The sequence below is a fragment of the Zingiber officinale genome, chromosome 3A, assembly GCF_018446385.1.
Source record: "Zingiber officinale cultivar Zhangliang chromosome 3A, Zo_v1.1, whole genome shotgun sequence".
NCBI lineage: Eukaryota > Viridiplantae > Streptophyta > Magnoliopsida > Zingiberales > Zingiberaceae > Zingiber > Zingiber officinale.
Genome location: NC_055990.1, coordinates 22394097 through 22417890, shown reverse-complemented (window position 1 = coordinate 22417890; position 23794 = coordinate 22394097). Strand labels below are relative to the sequence as shown.

General features: G+C 36.0%; 2 protein-coding genes across 6 annotated transcripts; both read right to left on the bottom strand.

The window, feature by feature from the left end:
* On the bottom strand, positions 1-14605 carry LOC122051406. 2 transcript variants are annotated; one of them, XM_042612545.1, is made up of 14 exons: positions 11583-14605; positions 11379-11507; positions 11087-11275; positions 10941-10993; positions 10066-10703; positions 9769-9948; positions 8733-8825; positions 4923-5047; positions 4617-4829; positions 4220-4495; positions 3954-4101; positions 2726-2859; positions 858-938; positions 1-786 (listed from the first exon to the last, which is right to left on the bottom strand). In XM_042612545.1, the coding sequence occupies exons 1-14, from the start codon at positions 14172-14174 to the stop codon at positions 700-702; spliced, it is 4938 nt and encodes a 1645-aa protein (XP_042468479.1). In that variant the 5' UTR covers positions 14175-14605; the 3' UTR covers positions 1-699. The 2 variants fall into 2 exon arrangements, with proteins under 2 accessions (XP_042468479.1, XP_042468478.1); XM_042612544.1 differs by having other exon boundaries at positions 9763-9948; positions 11583-14604.
* A 1857-nt stretch (positions 14606-16462) lies between these two features.
* On the bottom strand, positions 16463-23007 carry LOC122051405 (ribonuclease P protein subunit p25-like protein). 4 transcript variants are annotated; one of them, XM_042612541.1, is made up of 9 exons: positions 22790-23007; positions 20100-20180; positions 19914-20002; positions 19739-19813; positions 19559-19662; positions 19290-19487; positions 19151-19207; positions 16770-16870; positions 16463-16654 (listed from the first exon to the last, which is right to left on the bottom strand). In XM_042612541.1, the coding sequence occupies exons 1-8, from the start codon at positions 22910-22912 to the stop codon at positions 16779-16781; spliced, it is 819 nt and encodes a 272-aa protein (XP_042468475.1). In that variant the 5' UTR covers positions 22913-23007; the 3' UTR covers positions 16463-16654; positions 16770-16778. The 4 variants fall into 4 exon arrangements, with proteins under 4 accessions (XP_042468475.1, XP_042468477.1, XP_042468474.1 ...); XM_042612543.1 differs by adding an exon at positions 22613-22712 and having other exon boundaries at positions 16463-16870; positions 22790-22920; XM_042612540.1 differs by having other exon boundaries at positions 16463-16870.
* Positions 23008-23794: the final 787 nt, after the last annotated feature.

Below are 23794 nucleotides of genomic sequence, written 5' to 3'. Positions count from 1 at the left end.
TCCACACAGTAAGTGATCCTCCACGATTATAACTCATAATCAGGGTGATAAAATGTTTGATTCCACAAAAAACACTTCAGTGAAAGAAAAAGCTGGATCATCACATTTCTTGATTACATTCTTTTCCCATTCTACAAGCCTTATAATTATCTGACTCAAACTGACGACTTCATATCTGTTGAGCAAAAAAATTATGAACAGTGATTGCTTCAACTCAGGTAGAGATTCGTTATCTTCCGACTATAGAAGTTGTATCAAAAATTTGCAAAAATGACTGCAAGCAGCGAGGATAATTGTTGACTCCAAAATGGTGAGAGACACATCCCCATGAGCAGCACCACCTTATTGAAGCAAGGAAAATGCAACTGTTTCTGCAGAAAAGGAACTAATCTATAAAGAATAGATACAAGGATCACTTTTTTTTGGCCTGGATCCCTGATTTTTTTTTTGTTTTCTTAACATCGTGGCACTGAAGATGGGGATTATGAGAAGATGAACAGAAATGCATCGGCATTCCGAAGTCATTGCCAAAACAAGTCACCAAGGATTGACCTTTATAAAATAGTAGGGCATCAAGATATTCTGATATACTGATTTATCCTTTATGTCCTTTTAACATATGATCTCTTCGTAAATGGCCCTGAGAATTCAGTACTTCCACGTCTAGAATCATCTCAATTGCTTACCAATGAAGAATTACTAATTCACAGTCTCAAAGAACAGAACTTGTGGCTGCAAATGTCCCCGTTTACACATGGTAATAACATCTAACCAACCGCCAACCACCTGCACAAATTAACTCAAAACCATTAAAAGACTCAACATGCTGAGACAACAAGTATAAACATTCAAGTTACCTTTACAGTTTGGTCATCATACATGACCCATTGATCACGTTCGTATGCAAAGCAGTGATAGTGTTGCCCATAGTAACAAACCTGAAGATAGAACAAATTTCAGAATTCAGATGACTAGCAACAGTCTAGCTACAAGTAGCAAGCTATAGAACAGTTCAACTCATAATGTATTACTATTATAAAAAGGTGGGAAAGATGTAATGAACTTTTATTCCTGGCATAAGTATCAGATGATTCAGCATCTGACAAATCATTCATCCCTTCAACAAAACCTACTGGTGTCAACAGTGAAGCACCAATTTTGTGTCCTTGTTTGCTAACTCATAAGGTCATTCTTAATTTATCAACCTGTCCATTGTAACAAATCATACATGCTAGCGCTGGTAATTCTTGAAATTCAAGTTCACGTTGGCATCTAGATGTCACCATCAGACATTGTGAACCGAAATAGACTACATGTCAAAATACGTAACAGACTTAACTCCAATTTTACACATATAGGACAAGGCCTGATGTTGGGTAGGTGAAAAGAAACAGTTGCAGCTCTTACTTGACTGGATCTATATTTATTACTTAAGATTCTGAATGCCAATGTCATGGCGTTGGATTCAAAACTTAGCAGAGAGATCAGACATTCAAGTTTTGGCTCAAGGTTTTCTCTGAATAGACATCTCTTTCTACCACTGAAACAATGGAGAATTAACTACTGCATAAGGAGTTGGATTATACCTCTGACACTTTCAGATATCAGTAACATCTTGACAAGGCCTGATGTTGGGTAGGTGAAAAGAAACAATTGCAGCTCTTACTTGACTGGATCTACATTTATTACTTAAGATTCTGAATGCCAATGTCATGGCGTTGGATTCAAAACTTAGCAGAGAGATCAGACATTCAAGTTTTGTCTCAAGGTGTTCTCTGAATAGACATCTCTTTCTACCACTGAAACAATGGAGAATTAACTACTGCGTAAGGAATCTAATTATACCTCTCTGACACTTTCAGATATCAGTAACATCTTGAGCATTTTAGGATTGAAAATTGGCCCTAGGAGATGGACCGATTTTGGACTTGGATTCTTTTGGTACCTTGTTCTCAGTTCTTTCAATATGTTGATCTTAGCTAGTTGTTATAGATTTGTCAATTCTATCTTGCAATATGCATACCCTTATCTTATATCAGGTCAACCATCTAAGCAAGGCACACATACATATATATATAAGAAACAAGAAGATTAAATAAAAACTTTTGTAATATGTCACCATGATGGAAGTCATTAAACCAATTCAACAAACACAAACTACATTAAGATACTTGCATGACAATTCATGGAAGAGAAATGTTTAAAAGAGATTAAAATGACTGGCGGTAAACAAAATATTTCAAGACCAAATATAGCATAAAGGTATGGATGAGCCATGAATTAAGCCGATTAAAATTTCTCAATTATGTCAAAGTCAAAATAATTCAAAAAAATTGGAGCCTAACTCATTTTGAGACTTACAAACAACAAATTAATACTAACAACATTCCATGAACACATTGTCACAGAACCAAATGCATCTAAGCAAATTTACCATGAAAGTGGAGAACTAATGAAACTAGTGCATGAAGGAAAAAAGAAGCTAAAGTGAATTACCTACTTGTTACAGATAATTTCAAGGAAAAAAGATTATCAGAATTCAACTGGGAAATTAATATTAAAAATTGATGTTTGTTCTCTCCATTAGAGACATTGGTTCAAGAATGCATTAGCATTCATAAGTTCGTCAAATGACAACTCACAGGATCATAAAACAAAAATTGGTCAGATATTGGCTCTCCAAAAGACCACGACAAATGAAAATTCAAGGCGTTGGCTAACATACCATTGAAATCAGAGAATGTTTGCTTCCTTTGTCTATACCACAGTAAAGAACCCCAATATCAACATCAGCCGTAATTGCTGCCAAAGTTGCAGATATATCATCTGCACTTTCGGTTGTACTTTGCCATCCTAAAACTGAAATAGATATTAATCAGTTAAGGTATTAAGAAAGATTCACGTAGGATTGACAAGATCAGCAACCTAGACCTCTGCCAAATGTGAATAAAAGAAAATAAAGGTAACCTTTAATGAAAAAAAAAAATTGGATGCAGTGCAGTGGTGAAAATGAAAAAAAAAAAGAAGAAGAGAGATTTACAGTTTAAAAAAATAAATAAACAAACAAAAGTAAATCGAGGATATGAATGGAAAAAACCAATAAAATCTACAAGTAATTAGAGGCTAACCGTTGAAGCGTATAAAATCAAAAGAAAATATAGAATGTTACTTAATGAAAATGTATAAGTACCAGAAGAAACAAAAAGTTTATGCAATGTCACATCAGAGAGTTTACCAGGCTCTAGTGCCCTTTAAAATTGATTAATATAGAAAGGAGCAGTTTTGCCAATGGCAAAAAATAGCTTATAAAAGAGGAACAACTGCCACCCAGAATAATCTCTTTTTGTTAACATCAAAGCTAGAAATACCCAAGGTTCAAAATCTCGAACCATCAACCTGTGTTGGAGTTTCAATTTTTGATTGAAAGGGTACTATTCCGATACATGATGCCAATTGGTGAATTGGAAGTAAAGGGAGAAAAGAGATGAAAAAAATTATATACTTAATTTAAATTTCTTTTTCACATGAAATGGATTTTGACATTAGAAATAATAAAAATATTATCTCAATTTATCTCACATTTATTGTAGCATATCAACAGGTGTCTAGTGTTGGCACAAGACAATACATGATTGATACAACGACATATCAGACATTAAGTAATATTGAGTTATAGTAATTTATTAGAATGATACATTTTAGTTGTTTTGCCAGCACGATATGAGATTTTTAACATAAAAATACCCATTTGTGATTAATATTCATTCTAGATAAAGACTAAATTTTTGCACAATTCCAGCTCAAAAAAAAAACAAAAAAAAGCTTGTTCCTGTGCAAAAAATAAAATAAACTATGTTCAATCTACTGGATATGACATTTAATACAAACTCCCTTTGCAAGATAAGCAGATGTGAATTACTAATTTAAAAAAGGAAAAAGGAAACAATGGTTACCAGCTGTAAAAACATGTGGTGGATGAGACAATATGTGATTCATGTAATTTGGTTTTCCACAACCAGCAGCTTCAACATCACAAGATAAACGGTGATTCATCTCCACAGTCTTCAGAAGGTCATCAAAAGAACTTTCAGGACACATAACCTGTAACAAAAGAATCATGATTTCAATGAATTTGAATTATGCCTTCAACAAATTTGCTGATATCACAATTGGTCTATTGCATAATCATGGAAGGTAACTTAACAAATTGAAGACCTGCCTTTGCTGTTCTTAATGAATTCGCATTGATATTGTGAAAAAATGAAGTATACTTCAGGTGTCTGGTCTGGGAATGACAGTTATAACAGTTCATTTGTTCATCTATATTCATTCCAAAGAGTGTGTGCGCAATACACGAGCTGTTTGTGCAATCCCACAATCCTTCTGAATTAATCTTTTGCAAACCACCATCACTATCCCCAGAATGAACTTTGAATGACTTATGCAAACAGTCAAAAATTACTGATAGAACCTCAGATGCATCATTCATCTGTCCCTGTTAATGGATAAAAAATCTTTCAGGATAAAGGGATACCAAAATTTATATGGTCTAAGATGTCATCAAGACAAAAGTAATGTGCATTTTGCATAGAACAGCTCACTCATGTTGTAATCACCTCTTGAAAGAATTTACTATCAGGATATAAGTTGCTCAAAGCAATTCTCAAAGAAGTAGGTGCAACAGCATCACTTAGTCCACCTTCAGAAGCTTTTCTCAAGTCTGTAAATATATCATAAAGCGCACAGACAACACATGGATTTCCAACATGCTCATGCACTGATGACGTTTTGAGGAACTGATCTCTGAAACGCCTTAAATGCCATAATGACTAAGCCAGTAAAAAAATACAAAAAATCATTGGCATGAAGCATATTTTAAGAAAGCCACAATTAGCAACAACCATATCCAATACTTTGAGTACCTGGATAATCACATTCAAGAAACAATTGTATTCGCCAACTGCATTCCTGAGACCAGTACCAAGAACTTCTTTTCTGCTTGAAATGCTCCCCATGTCAATAGCTGATACAACATAGTCACTGCCTTCTGTAATTTTCAAAAGCGAAATGAATTACAAACCAAAATTCCCAAAGTAGAAATGAGATATTTCATGTTATTATCTCCATTAGATATTCCATATAGATGGCTTTCGTTATCACTCAAAAAGAATAAAGGGAACATAAGGGTCATCTATAAATATACAAAATCAAAAAGAAGGGAAGGAAGCATTAAATAGAGCACAAGTTGCACGGTTACAAAATCAATCTGAAAATTAGCACAGCAATGGTTGTCTAGAAAAGTAGTAAATTATAGTGAAAACTGAAAAGGGTGGTATTATTTTGAATCTTGCTCTATTTTATGATCATACAAATGTTAATATTTCACAACATATGAGTTTCATCATTTTTGATAGTAACAATCATCTGTTACTCAGAAATGTGCACAAGTATTCAAAACAAATATGAACCTGTGTCAGACAAGGTTGTTCCTAAAAAATTTCAAAAAGATCAATTAGGATGTTGATTTCTGACTCAAAGTGGAGTTTTTGATCTGAATGTTAAAATTAATAATTTGGTAGCCACACATGCAACAAGCTATCCTTATCTAACTGAGTTGGCATAGCATGAGGTCTAATCAAATTTCTACATACATTCTAATCAGTAGAAAGTTCCGCAAACTGTTGTATTCGCTCTATTACAATTTAAGATTGATACTGATTTAGAACCTTCTTATGGAAGTTCATTGCTCCTATTTCTGTATGTTAACTTTTCTGTCAAATTTTGAGTAACAGGTTTTAGATACTAGTTTTAAACACACTACAAGAAGATAAAAGCAATAGAATTCAGTAGGTTTAAGAGGTACACTATCCAGAATAGGTACAAAATTAACATTATTGCTTAGTTCCCGGAAAGAGTTATGGTATACAAGAAAGAGTAAAACAAGAAATGTAGTGGATATTGTTGTAGATAGTTCGTTAACAGATGAAAGTTGCAGTAGTTAGAAGAGGGGATAGAATTAAAACTCTTAAAATAATAATGGCGAAAGAAACTATGAACGTAATTAGCATATATATACCGCAAGTAGGATTAGATAAAACTATCAAATCAAGGTTTTGGGATAACTTAGATGAAATATTACAAACCATTTCACCAAATGAAATGATTATAATAAGGGTTGATCTAAATGGGCATGTCGGAGTGAAAAATGAGGAATATGAGAGAGTATATGAGGGTTATGAGTTTGGAACACGAAATAAAGAAGGAGAATTATATAGGATTTTGCGATAGCATAAGACCTGATATTAGTTAATACGTCTTTTAAGAAAAGATAAAAACACTTGGTTACGTTCACAAATTGACTTTCTTATGGTTAGGAAAAGGGATAAAAAAAATTTATAAAGATTGCAAAGTCATCCATGAAGAAAACTTAACTACCCAACATACATTAGTAGTGTCAGATATATGTCTCAAGCATAATATTGATAGAAAAAAAATATATACGATTCCTAGAATTAAGTGGTGGAAGTCAAAGGATGAGAAGCAAAATATATTTAAGGAGAAAATAGAAGTACGAATATTAGGTGAAATATATGATGACTCTAATACGATATGAGATAAAATGGTATCAAAATTAAAAATATTAGCTAAAAGTGCACTAGGTGAATCAAAAGAATATGCATTACTAAATAAGGAATCTTGATGATTGAATGAGAAAATACAAAAGAAAGTGAAGGAATTATATATTTATAAGAACTAGGAAAATTTAAGAAAATATACAATAGCCAAGCAAGAGGCTAAGAAAGTAGTGAATGAAGCAAAAAATGAAACTTTTGAACCATTATATAAAAAATTGGATACAAAAGACGGAAAAAGAGACATTTATAGAATAGCTAAAGTGAAAAAAAAAAGACAAGATATCTTATCTAAATAAAATGTATTAAAAATGAATGTAATAGGGTACTATTTAAATGGAGAAATAAAGAGTGGTGGAAGAGATATTTTTATCAACTTTTTAATGAAGGTTTAGGTAACCAATTTAACTTAGGTAATTTAAGTAAATCAAATGAGTATAGAAATTTAAATTTTTATTGTAGAATTCAAAACTTCAAAAGTAGAACGAGCTTTAAATGGGATGCACAATAGAAAAGTCGTTGGACTAGATGATATTCTAATAGAGGTATGGAAGTGTCTAGGAAAATAAGGTATTGAATGACTTACAAAATTATTAACATAATATTAAAATCAAAAAAAATTATCTTAATGGAGGTAAGTACTCTAGTTCCCTAAGGGAGATATATAAAATTGTGTAAACTATAGAGAATTAATGAGTCATTCCATGAAACTTTGGGAAAGAGTAATAGAAAAAAAATTAAGGAGATCACAATGACCAAAAATCAATTTAAGTTCATGCCTGGAAGGTCGACAATAGAAGTTATACATCTTCTTAGACAACTAATTAAAAAATATCGGAAGCAAAAACAAGATCTACATATAGTATTCATTAATTTAAAAAAGCTTATAATAGAGTCTCAAATGGAGAATTCTAAAAAAGCGAGATATTAACATAACATATATTGAACTAATTAAGAATATGTATGCAAATATAATGATTGGAGTAAAAACTTCAGGTACAGTAACTGAAACATTTCCAATAAAGATAGGGTACTACATCAAGGATCAACTCTAAGTCCCTATTATTTTATAATAATTATGGACGAACACACTGCACACATTCAAGACAAAGTATCACGGTGCATTTGTAGATGATATTATAAATGCTAAACTAGAATATTGATGTGAAACACTAGAAGAAAAAGATTTTAGGCTTAGTGAAATAAAAACAGAATATATAAAATTTAAGTTTAGCAATATTAGACGTAATAAAACAATTGTTAAGATAGGAAATAATGAGTTGCCTAGATTTTAGGATCATTTTTACAAAACGATGCAAGGATTGAAAGAGATGTCTTACATAGAATACAAGTAGGATGATTGAAATAGAGGGGAGTCTTGGGTGTTTTAAGTGGTCGTAAAATACCTTTAAAATTTAAAGGAAAGTTCTATAAAATCGCAGTTAGACCTACTATATTATATAAACCTGAATGTTGGACAGCGACTCGAGCACATGACCAAAAGATGAGAGGTGCAGAGATGAGGATGTTAAGGTGAATATGTGGACATACAAGGATGGATAAAATAAGAAATGAGAGCATTAGAGAGAAAGTTAAAGTTGCATCTATTGAGGAAAAACTCTAAGAGACACGTTTAAAATGGTACAGACATGTACTTAGACTAAATGCTCCAGTTAGACAATGATAAATACGCACATTAAACGAGAAAGACCAAAAAAGGTGATTAGCAACAATAAAATATAAAAAAATTATTTAAGTATAGATAATGATATAGTAAGGTCAAAACAAATTACACTTAGAAAATGTCTTAGAAAATATAAATAATAAAAAATTAAAATTAAAGAATTATCATTATTTATCTTCTTTTTATGTTTTGTACATTAGTTATATATTAAAATTACGTGCATCAAACATACAATATAATCCACAATGCATCTATTCAACCTCTAGATCAATGTGGAACTAGCAAAACAACAATGTGGAACTAGCAAACAACCTAACTGTTGTTTCTGAAGATAAGAGAGGATGAAACAGGACATCCCCTTAGACATTCCATATTTGTAATATGAAGATGAAAAAGAAAAAATGAAGTAAACATACCTAAGCTTTCACGCACAGCTTGCTTAAGATCTTCTTGGAACCTTTTTTCATCCTCGTCCTGAAATTGTCCTGCTGTCCTAACTTCATTTTGTCCTAGCCACAAGTAAGAAGTTATATATTAGCACGAATTTGATTTATATCAGAATGTGGTGCCCAAGCGCCTGAACTGTCTCCCTTGTCACTATTCCTTTCAAGTTATTTTTAATTAAGCTTGCAAACAAAGGGGAAAAAAAAATCATTTGCCATATATCCTACATTAAAAATGGATTTGTAAGATATTTGCAGAAAAAGAAAAAAAAAACATATTATAACATTGACCACCTTATTATAGTTGAGAAAGATACCAAACATCCTATCAAACATCCAAAGTTGTTGCTAAACAGGATTGCCAACTAAGTGGCTCTATGTTTAATTCTCCTACTGATTTTGCATAACTGCATATTTGCAACATGTTGAACACATATAGAAGTAAACTACTGTTGGGAATCAATATCTGACATGGCAAGTAACTTGGCATACCCCAAGTAGCTCATAAAGCTATGGAGTTACTAGGTACTTTGTAGCAAAGTATTATCAACCTCCAATTAAAGCACTGGTTGGGAACAAAACTTGCACATCAAGTTTCATCAAGGTCAAGCCAATATTAGTGCTAGCTTGCAATAATTTCATCCCCACAGGATGCCTAGTTAGCTAGAGGGTGGCAAACTTGCTACAATATGGCAAGGAATCAATTCTCGACGGGCGCATGCCCTCGGAAAAAAAATCCTCCCACCCCCTAGTCATTTTGGCAATCAGCTATAAGCTGATTCCGTGATTTACCTCCCTTCACATAACTTGGGAAGGGACTATGAGAGGCGCATGGGGTGAGCGTAATCAATAATTTCACCTTAAAAGCATTAACAAATTGTTGTGGAAAATGAGCAAGAAATTTGGTAGACATAATACATTCAAAAGCAAAGAAAATCATAAAGCCATGTAGTTGATTTCTCTTAGAATCAAAAAGCAAAATTAACAATTTTAAATAAAAGACCTGCACCATTATCTTGATCCTCATATAGTTCGCGTTGAGAACGGGCAGGTAAATGGTTTTCTTTAGAAAACGGAAAAGCTCTTCCATTCCCTTCAGGCAACTCTTTTGAAATATTATGTTTGGCAACCTGCTTAGCTTTCAATTGTTCCAAAGGCAGAAATCCATCATATGCAGTTCCTGCAGAACCTGCAAGTAGAAACAGTAGAAGTTCACATACAGCAAAAACAATTGATCATCAAGATATTAAAAATATATTTGATCACGTTAACATTTGCTATTGCTAAAACGAAAATAAGAAATTACCTTGCTTGTGTTTTGAATGAGATTGGCTATTTGTCTTTTTAGCCTTTTGGAAGCTGTTGCTATCAGAAGATGTTGTATTGGTTGCAGATTTCTCTATTCCATTAACTTGCAAACCCACTTTTACTGGAAAACCATTATAGACATCAAAAGCTTGCATTTCATCAATGCAACTCCCATTATTCTTCTCACTGTCGTCACTAATAGTGTGCTGCTGTCCAACATTAATGTGGTTTGCTTTGTCATTCTTATTTCTTTGTTTGAATCTCATGTTATGGTGGTCATAGTGCATGTTGTCTTCAGAAACGTGGGTATCACCAAATTCTATGCCTTCTACATAAGTTGGGGTGGTTTTCTCTTGCAATCTAGAATCATAGTTCAAATTCACAGATGAATTAACAAGAAAGATAGCATCAGTGTGATTGTTTGGGTAAGCCACAGCATTTTTTGATTGTTCTGCAAGGTGCTTCTGCTTTGCCTCATCTTCAATCCTCCTTTGGTACTCCAAGGTCTCCTCAAGTTTCCTTTCTTCAGCCTCGAGTTCCACTCTACGTTTAAACTCTTCTTCTTGCTGTTTCAGGTAATCACCAGTTGATACAATAAAATCATGCTCCAAGGAATCAGCATCTACAACAGACTCACTGCAAGAGAATGGAACATACTTCAGAGCATAGCAGATAGAATATTTAAAACAAAGTAAAAAAAGGAAATAAAAGGACAGATAACTATCTGATGAACAGACATCTGATAGAACTTATCAAAATGATCAGATTATTAGGAAACCTGGTGAGGATGAACTCACTAAAAATTAATTCCCCAAACTGTAACATTAAACTTTATTTTATCATAAGTTATAAGTGGACAAGGGATGTGCTTACGATTGTTCAGAAGTATCCTGATGATCCGGGTACTGATCAATATAGCCCAAACTCTAATGTAAAGCAAAAAATCAGCAAGAAAAAGTTACACACATCAAATATACACACAAGAAATATAGAAAATGAAGGAGACAAGTTATAAAGACCTTCTGATCTTTACTTTTCCTATTATCTTTGCTCTTCTTCTTCTCCTTTGATTTTTCATGTGCATGCTTGGTATCATTTCCTTTGTTTACAGTCTTCTTGGCATCCTGTGCAAGCTCTGCTAGGAAGGCATCTCTTGCAGCATCAGACTTCTCTCTAGCATCTTTATCTACTAAATCCTCCAAATGAAACTGTTCAAGATGAGCAATAAAAAGTTCCAACTAATCAACCATATTACGGAACCAAATATGTTGAGACATTTTCACAATAGATGAAGAAAATAAGTGAACAGACCCGAAGGAAAGATTTCACAAGTGGCAAAACAACAGTGCGATAATCCAAGGCTGAAGCAGTCCCAAGCTTCGCCTCTAATTGCTGCATACCAGTCACATTGCGCATGATCCTTGCATCAATCTTGTTAAGCTGCATGCAGCAAGACATGGATGAAGTTCAAAGAATTGGAAAATGGTAGCCTTACACATTAAATGACCAGCAAACCTCCACAGAAAGTTGTTCCTTCTGCCTCTGGATTGCTATTCCTATACAAGTATCCGTTTGCTGCAAGTAATCATGCATCCTCCAATCATCACCTTCATCACAATCCAAGTCACACAAGCGAGAACCTGTGCTAGATAAAGCCTCATCATACCCAAATTGTGACACATTCAAGACTTGTGCCTCCTTCAAAACATTAGAAATAACTTCCAACTCAAATCTGCATGAATCAAACATTTCATCATTCTCCCGCTCTGCCAGCTCCTCTTGCCGCTTCCTCAAAGTAGTCTCATAACTTTGAGATGCCAACTTCCCTCCTTGTTCCCTTCTCTTAAGTTCTTCAAAGCAAAGATTTTCAACGGTCTGCAAAGCCTCCTCATAACTCAAATGTTCGCATTTCCTTTCACACAAACTTTGCAAAAGATAGAATTCCTTCTCGAGCATCTGAAGGATTTCCATGCCTTGATGAGCTTTCTCTTCACGCATGCGAGTCCATGATAAAAGTTGCTCAGCGATGGAAGGACCAGCAAATAACCATGACAAAAAAACATCTGTATCTGGTTTCTTGTAGACAGCATCATCAACACAAAAATTCTCTAGATGGATATCAGGCTTTTGTCTGAAAGAACGACCATCTAAAGAAAGAGTACAGAAGTTAAAGCTCAGACTAATTTCATCTGTGACTTCAGTAACCTGTCCATTTCTATCAGCATCACCAGGAGTAGTGTCCTTGTCAGAGTATCTCCCTAACCCACAGGACTGTGAAAGCTCGTGCAAAAACTTGAGTATTTTCTTAAGGTGTGAAGCATCCAGGAAGAAGATACAAACAGGCGACTGATCCAGTGCATGGTTAAGCAACAATGATCCAGATGGAAATGCTTGGATCTCTTCGATGGCATATTGTATCACCTTATTTAGATGACTTAGTGACAGGCTCTTGTGTTTCACAAGTGTCTGAAACATGGCTTGAATTCTTTCAAGAAGTTTGGTCCTTTCAGCATCATCTGACAAAGGCCATCTACGAGAGACATCAATAAGATCATTGATCTCATTGTAGGTCCCTTTCAAAGAAAAGTCATCAGGAAAATCTTGGTCTGCAATCTCCCCATGCTCGGGTGAAGAGGAAGAATCCAAGTTTTCTTTAGCAGTCCAGTACTCAGGCGAAGGCTCTTTGTCCTTGCGGCTAGTGTCAGAGTCTGCATCCTTCACCGACGAAGGGTGCTTCAGCTGTTCTTCCTTGAGCATCTTCACGGCCAAAGCAGCATCAATGGGCTTCCAACTCCCATTAAGAAGCATCTCGATCCATTCTCCATCAACTTCATGAGGCATTACAGACTGCAGCTTGGTTGAGAGGCTACTTATATGCTCCTGAACAGTGTGTTGGATGTGGTCGTTGCAGTCAGTGAACTTCTCATTGCAGCGGCAACAAGCCCAAACTTCCCACGTCCCTCTGGCCTCCACAAATGTCAGTGCCTCAGTCAGAATGTCAACTGCAAGGCTGTCCTTGGTCGATGACGTGAAATGCAGCTTGAGCTCTGGGATATTTACAACTATAAAATCCAACTGCTTCTCCAAACCCATCGAGTTCCAATAAGCACGGGCAAGATCCATGCGGTCAGTAGAGGAAATGACCTTCTTGGAGATTAACTTCCTGCGCTCTGCTAGCCGGTGAGCACTGGAGGAAGTGGTGGAGGAATCTGAACCAGGGCGACCATCCTCCTCCTGGAGGGATCCTGGAGAGTTGCTGGACTTCTGTTGGAGAATGCGAGCAGCAGCCACACGGACCTCAATCTCCTTGCGCCGCTCTTCTGGGGTCTTGGTGGCCTTCTTAATCTCGTTGGGGCGGCGGGCTGCCTGCACCAACCGGACTTCCATCGGGTCCTCAGAGATACGGCGCATAGGAATCAACCGAAACCTCTCCTCCCCAGCAGCCCCGTTGCCAAGATTCTTCATCCAGGACGAGATAGACGCGATGTTGGACTTCTGGATCAGAGCCCGTAGCTCCTGCTGGACGTGATTGATCCGAGCCTCAGGCGTAGACAGCTTCTGCTGGCTCTCCTCCTGGAGGCTCTCCTTAGCAGGATCGACCGGGTCAGCGATGCCAAGAGCGCGTTCGCACTCCTGGACAACCTCTTCGTACCCGCGTCCATCCGTAGCAGCATCAAACAGAAGACTAGCGTAGAAGTGCGAAAACTCAATCGAGCTCGGAGACAGCGTAACCGCGCGGCGGGCAGAATCGACGGCGACGCGGAGATGCCGCAGTTTCGCACTGGGGTCATCGAGAAGAGCCGCGACCTTCGCCGCCACAGTCCCGTGTACTCGGTGCAGCAGCGCGGAACCATCGTGTCGCCCCGCCGCCTCCTTCATCAGTCGTAGGGCTTTAGTATGGTTCCCACGGCGGAGGGAATTAAGCGCCCGTTCGCACTCCACCTTAACGACAGCAGACTCGATCGCATCGGGCGCATCGACGCGGTGTGGCCCGTCATCAGAGACAGGGGAGGACAAAACCAGCGAAACATCATCCGCCACCGAAGCCGACGAGTCTGGAGGATGGCGGGCGTGGCGGTGGCTAGGGTTTCGCTTTTTGTTCCCCATAACAAAACCAAAAGGCGCAAGGAGGTACGACGAGAAGAGAAGGGATTCCAATCTCCTTATTCCAGAAGAACATCCACCTCGCAAGCCTCTAAGACGCCGCCTCCGCCGCCGCCGACCGAATATCCGATGCCGCCGGCGGCGCCACCAGCGACGAGTGATCTACCTGGCCCGGTACTGGGCGAATCAGCCGGAGAGGAAATCCAGATAGACTCAGATCGGATTGTGAAGATCGAGCGAGGACACCAAGCGCGGCGATCGATCGAGCGATCGAGGCAGAGAAGGGGAGAAGGAAGGTTGAGGCGAGGGGGAACGAAAGAGGGGAGAGAGAGAGAGAGAGAGAGAGAGAGAGAGAGGGTTGTTGGAGAGACCAGCTTCGCCTTCGATCGATGGAGTAGATGAGATCTGTGACGGTGGCGAGTATCGCCCTTCCGTTTGGTCCATCAAGCAGCTACGACGGCGATAAATCGACTTGGTCGAGTCAATTCCAACTCTAACTTAGAGCCGGTTTGGTTCGCTCATTCGAGCCTGAACCGGTTGATTATTTCAAGAACTGAGATGACTTTCTCCTCTCATGCTTTTAACTATCTATTTAAAGTATCCATTTAGTATTATGGCAAAAGGTCAAAAGGACGATTCAAAAGGTTTTTTTTTCAATATTTTATTATAAAAAAACTTTATTTAAAAAATATATCTATAAATTCACTACATTAATGACTCCTTGATACCGACCCCACGTGACACATGATGAGATAAATTTTAGATCATCAGTTTCTGAAAATCGATCTCTGACTATTACTTCAGAGATAAGTCATCGTCCAGTATTATGCTCTGGGGTTAAAAAAACTAAAAAAAATTATCCACTATTAAAATAAATAGATTAAATTGTAAATACATATGTGAGAATTTAACATCTTTCTATAACTAGAGGGTAAAATAATTATACTAGTCACAAGTAATTATTACAATGTGTAATTAAAATCACTTTACTATGTAATTTGGATCTTTTTACTATCATTTTAACTATTTTTAAGTAATTTTAACCAATATTAAATAATATTGATTAAATTGATAAAAAAAAAAGATAATACAAAATGTTCAACATACATATATAACAACATTAGAATAATAAGAATATTTTCAATATAAAAATATGATAAAGTATCTTCTTTTTTTTTTCATATTGTAAAAAGACACTTTTTTTTAATAATTCTGATTATTAAAAGGGTTCTTTTAATTTTCACCCTATTGTTATTATTTCAATCCTCTATACTTATAAAGTGGTATTAAAATATCCTTTGTTGTTTAGTATTGCCCATTTAACTCCTAAATGAGACAATAACAGTGCAATATAGAAGGCGTAGATTAATAAATAATAGTTAAAGTTAAGTAGGTTAAATAAAATAAAGTTTTTATTTATCTCTTAATGGTTTGTTTAACAAAAATCTATAGTTATTGAGAAACCATCTTCATTTATTTCATTTACTTTTTTTCAAAATGTTATTAAAGTTTGATCAATATCAAAACAAAGTTCATTTATTATCAAATTAAATGCTATGATTTTTATCTTTCTAGATTATTCGTTGTTAATGGAGTATTTTGGCAACAAATATAAAACTTCTAAGAAACATTTTTAACATCAATATTCTAAAAAATGACAAATATTAAAAGAGATTTTAAAAATCGTCATTTTTTTATAGTTACTCGTCTAAAGTTTTTTTAAATGTTCAATCTTAATTCCAGCATCTTATCATATATTCTTAGAATATTCCACATGGAAGGTGTTGATCCACTTTGATCAAGCACAGTTTTGTAGTCGTGCTCGAATAGCCAAATAATTTATTTCAATAAGTTTAATATTAATTATAAATATTTAATTAATAAAAATTATTAATTTACGGTTTAAAAAATTATAGAATTTTAAAATTAACTTTGGAAATAAATATTAAAACAATTCGGTTATTAGAATTACTGGTAGACATGATCCGGTTGCCTAAGCTTAAATTGAGCTCAATATCAACTCTACTTGGCTACTCTAAACCCTAATCAAAATAATGTTGGAGAAGTTAAGATCATTCATTAAATTGACTCAAAACTATTACACCAATGCATGAAAGTATACTGAACAGATCATATTTTTGACAGAAAATAAAAGACTAAGCCAATATTTCATAAGGTAGATCCAAACCAAGTCATCCATTTCGGGCTTTGGCAATGCAAACACAACCTTAGTTGGAATCTATATCGTATAACGATTATATCGAGCTGAAGACTGATTTTTCAAACATAAAAGTAAAGAATTACATACCTGCTAGTATGCACTACTGTATATCTGAACAAGTTTGAACAGATTTCTGCACTCTACAAACTCCACTGAACTATCGACATGGGTAACAAAAACCTTTCGACTAAACAGAGATCTTGGGACAGAGAAAGCCCGACCACTTTCCTTGCCGCTAAAGTCTCTTCTTGTGTAAACATAACTAATAGATAATTCCACGGATAAGGCAATGGAGAAGAACACACTTTTCCTTTATGCGAAAACTAACCAAGCAGGCACGATAAGTATCGTAAACACACGATGTCTGAATACTGTACCTGGTTCCCTCACCCACGGCGGCCCACCCTTCCTCGTCCACGGCTGTAGCCTCTTGCACTAGTCCTTCCGCTGCCACCCCTGCCACCACTATATCCTCCACCTGTCATGTTTGAGAATGATGTTCGTCAAAAAGCATAGTAGGCATATTAGATCACGATGTTAAGTCAGAAGTTTAACAGAGGGAAGCATGATAAAGTTTTGCTTTTAAAAGGAAAGATATAGCTTCCCTTTTATAAAAGAATTGTGAGCCATTTGTAGAAGCAAACATAGAATGGAGTAGATATAGGCATATAGCTTTGTCTGGAACAAGCAGATTAACTATTTTGACCCAAATAAGTCGTTATTAACAGCAAGTCATAAGGTTTTATAAAGGTAGTTGCATAGTTTAAGAAAATATTCCATGTTAATTGGCATTGACAATTTTTTTCATTCTGCCCTCCAACCAGCATGATATAATAGGGGATCAAGACCAATGACGTAGAAGAATTTATATAACCAACCCCACTTAGTGGGATAAAAGCTTGGTGGTTGTTGTTGCCCTCCAACCAGCATGGAAAAATACTCGAGACATGGTGCCTGTCAAAGCTTTAAAGGCTCATCGAAACCTAGTCATGGGACCAAGGCATCCATAAAGCTTTGGGTTTCATCTGTCTTTCCTCTGCCAAATGATGAAGGCATCAAAGGCAATCAACGAAACATGAGCCATGAGACAAAGGCAACTAACTCCTCGTCCACCTCCATCTTGTTCTGCCTAATCCACCTCATTCTCCTCCTCCTCAGCCATGGAACCCTAGTTGTAAGACAAAGGCTAGCAATAAATATACGGGTTTTCCACCACCAGCAATGGAACTGAAGCCACAAGACAAAGGTGAGGTACAAGGATAATTTCTCATTCTCCTCTTTTTTCCATTTTTTGTGATCCAGCTCTTCGAACCGACTAATCCAGGAGGTGACCAGCCCGGCCTCACAGAAGTGTCCAACAGCCACCAAGATAAATCGGAAAGCACTCACAAAGGCCCATCCAAGTGGTCAGCGTTCTTAAAGTTGTCGTCTCACTAGAGGAAAATCCCTATAGTGTGCTATAGCTAGGATTCGACCCTTAGATGTCTAGTTAACCGCTTGAAGGGCCTAACCGTTGCACCATTGCCCCGGGGACTTGTTCTCCTCTTCTTCCACTTAGAGTTAATGTTTGGCACAACTATTGACACCACACATCCAACACATCTGGTTCCGGTCGAGAACTGAAACCAGCTAGGAACTAGATTCTAAACCTTGGGTAGTTAGGCATATCATCATGCTGCCAAATGATTTTTCTATCATCTATATGTCAAAAAATGACCAGCATGACCTACAAAATATATATATCAGACTTGAGACATAATTGACATGGTCACTATAACCAAATAGCAGCATCAAATATAGTAAACTTTACATGGTTTAAGATGATTGTTTATTACTATCTAATATCTATCTAATAGAAGTAATTTGGCTAACCAATATCTTCTGTGATTACCAGAAAATACATTAAATTTTTATAAACAGTTCTTAATCTACAAAGTAGTTACAAAAAACAAACATAATTTATCAACAAAAATCTCAATTTCACGCATTGACTAATTCTTTTCCAATCAAGCATATTCATTAACTTCACTAGACAGAATGATAACATGTCTGACAAAAATTATCCCATTAATTTTTTGATCAAAAATATTTTTATATTTGAATATAAATTATTCTATCATTTTTATTTTAGTTTTTTTTTTATTTCCCTCTATAAGATTCCACCTGCCTCTTCTCTCACACCACCACTTCCTCCTCCCCTACAGAGGGCCTAAGCACTTTCCATAATTAACTCTTTAAAATTCAATCAAACAATTTCATTATTAAGAGTTTTAAATTAGGAAACTACACTAAAGAAAGGGAAGAAAGTTGAATTATGAAATGAACTTTTTTACTATATAACAAACTTAAATGAGTAATCTCTTTAAATTTTTATTTATAATTTTGGTATAAGAATGTATTTATTATCTATACGTTGCATAAGCATAAAATCTGTATTAAATATGTTGCTTTGAAGGCTTATTTCAGTGTTTGATGGATATATACTGCTATTATGTCCATGTAAATGCATTAATTATTACTCTACTGCTATTGCATGCATTCTATTCCTCCTTTATGAACGAAGAATTTGATGTGACTCGTCAACTTCAGAGAGAAGTGGGTTAACTAGCCACAGCATAATTTAAATGGTCTGTTAAACTTGGCATAATTTAAAGAAAACAAAATAAGTTTCAAAAAGACTGGGAGACGTGTTTCCTCTGTATTACTTTATAAGGAAGATCTGTGCATAAGATAAAAGAGACTGAGTAGGCAAAGTTACCATAGTAAGTCCATTCACCTCTGCCCCGTCCCCAATTGGAGTTCCAAGCATCATTTTCTATCAAGAAATACATTGTCAGCTTAGTTGAAGAAAATAAACACAACATTTTTGCATATAATGCAACCTAAAACAAAAATGCCTTGATTGTAACCATATCTACCTTGATCGTAACCATATCCACCTTGATTGTAGTCATATTCGCCATATCCTCGTTGGTAGTTGTCATACCCACCCTGGTCGTATTCATATCTACCATATCCTCTTCCCCAACCCCTTCCTCTTCTTCCTCTTCCTCGACCTCTAATGTGTCCTCCGATGTGTCCTCCGGCATATGAATCTTTACCAAGCAAATTACCAAATTGAATTAATAAAATCAATATGTAAAAAACATGAGAGCTATGAAAGTACCCTCGTTGAATTGATTCCGTTCTTGCTTTATTTTAAACTGCAGTTGCTGTTGAGGTTGCTGATACCTGGGCTGGCGCCTTGGCTGCTCCAAGGGAACTTGATACCTAGAAAATAAAGAAAAGGATTTGAGGTAATTAAAAGATACCATAACGTCACAAGTAGAAGAAATAGATAGGCTACCCAGGGGAGTTTTTGTTTAATTCTCTGGCTGATAGAGAAATTGAAATCATTGAAACATGCCGTGTCGTCTCCAGACTGAATATAGAATTTTAAAAATTTAAGCATCCTAGCATACATAAGTGTAGTAGCAAAGTATTCAGACACTATATGATCAGCAAAAATATTGAGACTTAACGGCACAAGGCCTTCTTCAATGGGTTCCCACACGTCAGTAATACTGACAGAACTGATTGCAGTATCTTGATATAACCCACGATTCCTTTTCTGCAGAAAGAATATATACACGAAACATATAGTGCTAAAGTTGAATGCAAATATGAAGGAAAATGTAGGGGAAAAGATGCAAAATACAAAATTCAACCTTTACGATTTCTGCAACTGCCACAGCTTTGCTGATAGCCTGTCCCATTGCCTTTAAAACAATCTCTCTAACAAGTTTATCCTGCTTGAAGTGCCACAGTAGGTATGATCAAAGAGTGGTTTTCTTTCCAAAATTTAGCAACACATTAACTAATCAAGAGAATGACAATACTGAATCTCAAAAAGAAGATGCTATATACATTATCAAACTTCCATTCATTCTAGGTGAAAGAATATGTTCTTTCATTCATCCACATATGCTTTCAGCTCTTCAACATTATTTTTCTAAGATGCCATGGGCAATATAACCATACTAAGAAAGGAAAAAATGGTTATAAATAGTATAAACTAGGTGAAAGGAAATATTCTATCACACATAATGATATAGCCATGTCACAAGTATATATATATATAAACTAATGATAAAATCTAAACCCAGGAGTACTAATGTGAGAGTACGCCCGCTGCACCTAATACCTAATAGACAATACATTTTAAGATAGAACATGTATGATGACGAATATTAAATTCAGCACATTACATCAACTAAAAATGTAGACTTAAACATCGTAATAAAATAAAAGCCTAATAATCACACTAGATGAATAAAAAAAACATGAGTTAACAAAGCATACAACTAATGATCCATTCAGCAAAACTTCGGAGAAGGTTGATGAAGCATGCAAGCAACGGTCCTTTGACCTCAAACCAACTAGCACATCAGTAACAGAGGCCAAAGGGAGAAAAGATAAAATGAAACTGGGATAAATGGAGTTTTCATAAAACAGCTCTTAAGTGGGCCTCTCCCTAAAGTGGATCGTCTAACTGCATGCAATATCGTGAGGGAAGGAAAACACTTGAGGGTCTTAGAGGAAAAATGGATAGCATAGCTCGTTTGCTACAAAATGAGAACATGAGATCTTGGTCTTTGTTGAAGATGGATGGCACAACTCAACCCTTTGCTGGATATAGCAAAATAAGAATAGGACATTTGCTCTATTTGGTTATTCACTATATACAAATAGAGTCAATTTAATTTTTTAGAAGGAAAGAGAAATCAAGAGAAGAGGAAGAAGCAAAAGGAAGAGAGCAAAAGAGAAATTTGAAATGACGGTAGAAGAAAAATTAGAACGCAAACTAAGCCTTGGAGAACAAAAAAGCAAACTGAGAAAATAGGAGGGAGAACTCCAAGAACAAATAAATGTAGAAGCAAGAGGAGGGAAAGAACCACAAATCTGGTACAGAAAGCAAGAGAAGTACACTACAATACCATTAATTGTTTATCTAAAGGGAAAAAAGAAAAGAACCTACAGGTCGGCTCTGGATTTCTGATTACGAGAAAAGGAAGAGAAAATAACCTACAGGAGGCAGATCTGAGGATGATGAGTCAACAATTTTCAAATCTGTGGTGAAGTTAGAGGTCAGAGAAGCTGATTATAAGACAAAGCAGATGGCTTGGAGACAAAGAGGATCACTTGATGCAAACCTTGATGTCAATGCAAGGTTTGCAGGAGGCCGCTCACATGGATGTGAGAGTTTACGAGTTCTTTATGGTCAGTGAGCAAAGAGGGGATTGACAGACACATCAGCGACCCACCAGGCAAAGTTGGCAATTTAGATCTAAACTCCTCAGATGGCAGATAGTGATCCGGTGGCTGCTGTTGGATCTTGCAATGAAGTAATCGGGATTGATATAAATTCCTTGAGAGTAACAGTTCAATGACATTGTTAGGGGCAATTAAGTAAGATGTTCATTGTGTTGTAACAAGTAATAAGTAATAACCTTATGCAATTAAGGATTTCAAGAATCATTTCACAAGTTTGTGATTGTTGAGACCAAGTGTGTTAGTTAAACTCCAATTTCAGTCTACAAGATATCAAAGATCACAAGAATGAGATTCAGGAAACAGGAGAAATTATCATCCATAATCTAGGAGTTTATTAGATTAAAGTTTTGACCTTAAAACAAGGCAAATCACATCATTTACTAACTTTATTGAAGAATTATGGTTAGAAGGCTTATTGTGTGTGATGAAAATAGAAAATGCTGGGAGAAGTACACAGGTTGCAAGCATATGAGAAAATCAGAAACTAGGAAGACCACACAAGTTCCAGTGTTATGAAGTTAGCTAATCAATGCATACAATCTCCTTTTCCTTTCTAAAAGAAATATATTCAAAGAATAAGGCCAATAGGCGCACAACATTATGTGTGAGCATAACCATGTCAAGGACTTGCATGGGTGGTTACTCCAATAGGTCTTGGTGTCAATTCCCAAGGGGTGCAAGATGCCTTGTTGGGTGTCAAACCTCACATGCAATGGGCCGATACATTAGGGCAAATGCCCCTCGTGATTTACCCCATTCCAGAAAGTGTGGGGCCGCTCAGGAGGAGCCACTAAGGTGACGCCTTCACCTTTTGCTCCAATAACCATGTCAAGGACTTCCCCATATGACATTTATGTCCAAGTAACAATAAGGAAGAAACAATCTGGATGCAACATCTAAGCTCTACCTTGTTAAGAAGATAATGGTCATCGACCATCGGAGCATTCACAATTCATAAATCAAACAAGAGGAAACTGCTCATTGACCGTCAATCTCGATTCATAGAGCTGCTTAGAATTAACAAACATGTAAAATGGAAGAAACTAAAGAAATAAAATAGATCAGCGATGTAAGATGTCAACACCTGAAAGAGGCTCGTGGCGTAGCTAACATAGTTGCGGATGACGCCCTGACTTGTGATTCGTACCTCGTTTTCGCTTATGGTGGATTCCGGTCGTGGCTGCTCCACTTTTTGGTATCTGTCCATCGATCAACGCCGCTGCTCCGGCGGAGCGAAACCAAACGGATCGTCGGGGTTAGGGCTTGAGAGGAGGGACAGGGCTATTCACTGAGATCCAATAAGAGCAAAGCTCCACTGAGTTGTTCAATTCACCCCCTCATTTTTGGTAAATTATAATCTATCCCCGTCTCAATTGAGTGAAATGACAATTAAAAAGCACACCTTATTTTTATTATTCTCAAATTTTCATTTTAAAAGAATTTTAAAAGGGTGTTGATAGTATTTTCATTTTAAAGGTATTTTATTATAATTTTGTTGTGGTAGATATCTAGATAAGGAGTAATGACAAATCAAAAGAACCCGGATTAAATAGGTGTCCCATTTTTGAATAATTTTGTCTCAAAAATACTTCTTAATTAAGGGTTGCTGTAGCAATTATCAATAATTTATACATATTGTAAAAGCTACTAAATAATTTTTCTAGCATGTAGAAACAATCTAATAGTAATAGTTATTATAATATGTATAAGATATCCAATAATTGTTATAATACGTTTAAGATGAGTTTAAAATTTAAAATAATTGCTACAATATGTAAAAAAAAATTGTTATAATATATTTACGATGATGAATTTAAGATTAGGATTATAATAACTATATCATAATTTTTAAATTTTTTAAACTAATCATGTGGATATATCGTGAGGTCCAAATAGAATTATGGAGAAGAAGGAGAATATTTTAATCTTTTCATACTTTAAGAGTTTTTGGTGTAATAGAGGGATACTGTTCACAACGAGGAGAGGAGGACTTCTGGTTTTTTACACCGCCGCCATCATCTCATGTCAACGCCGCCACCTCCTCTTCACGTCATAGCTGTCGCCACCTTCTCCCTCGTCACCGACAAGC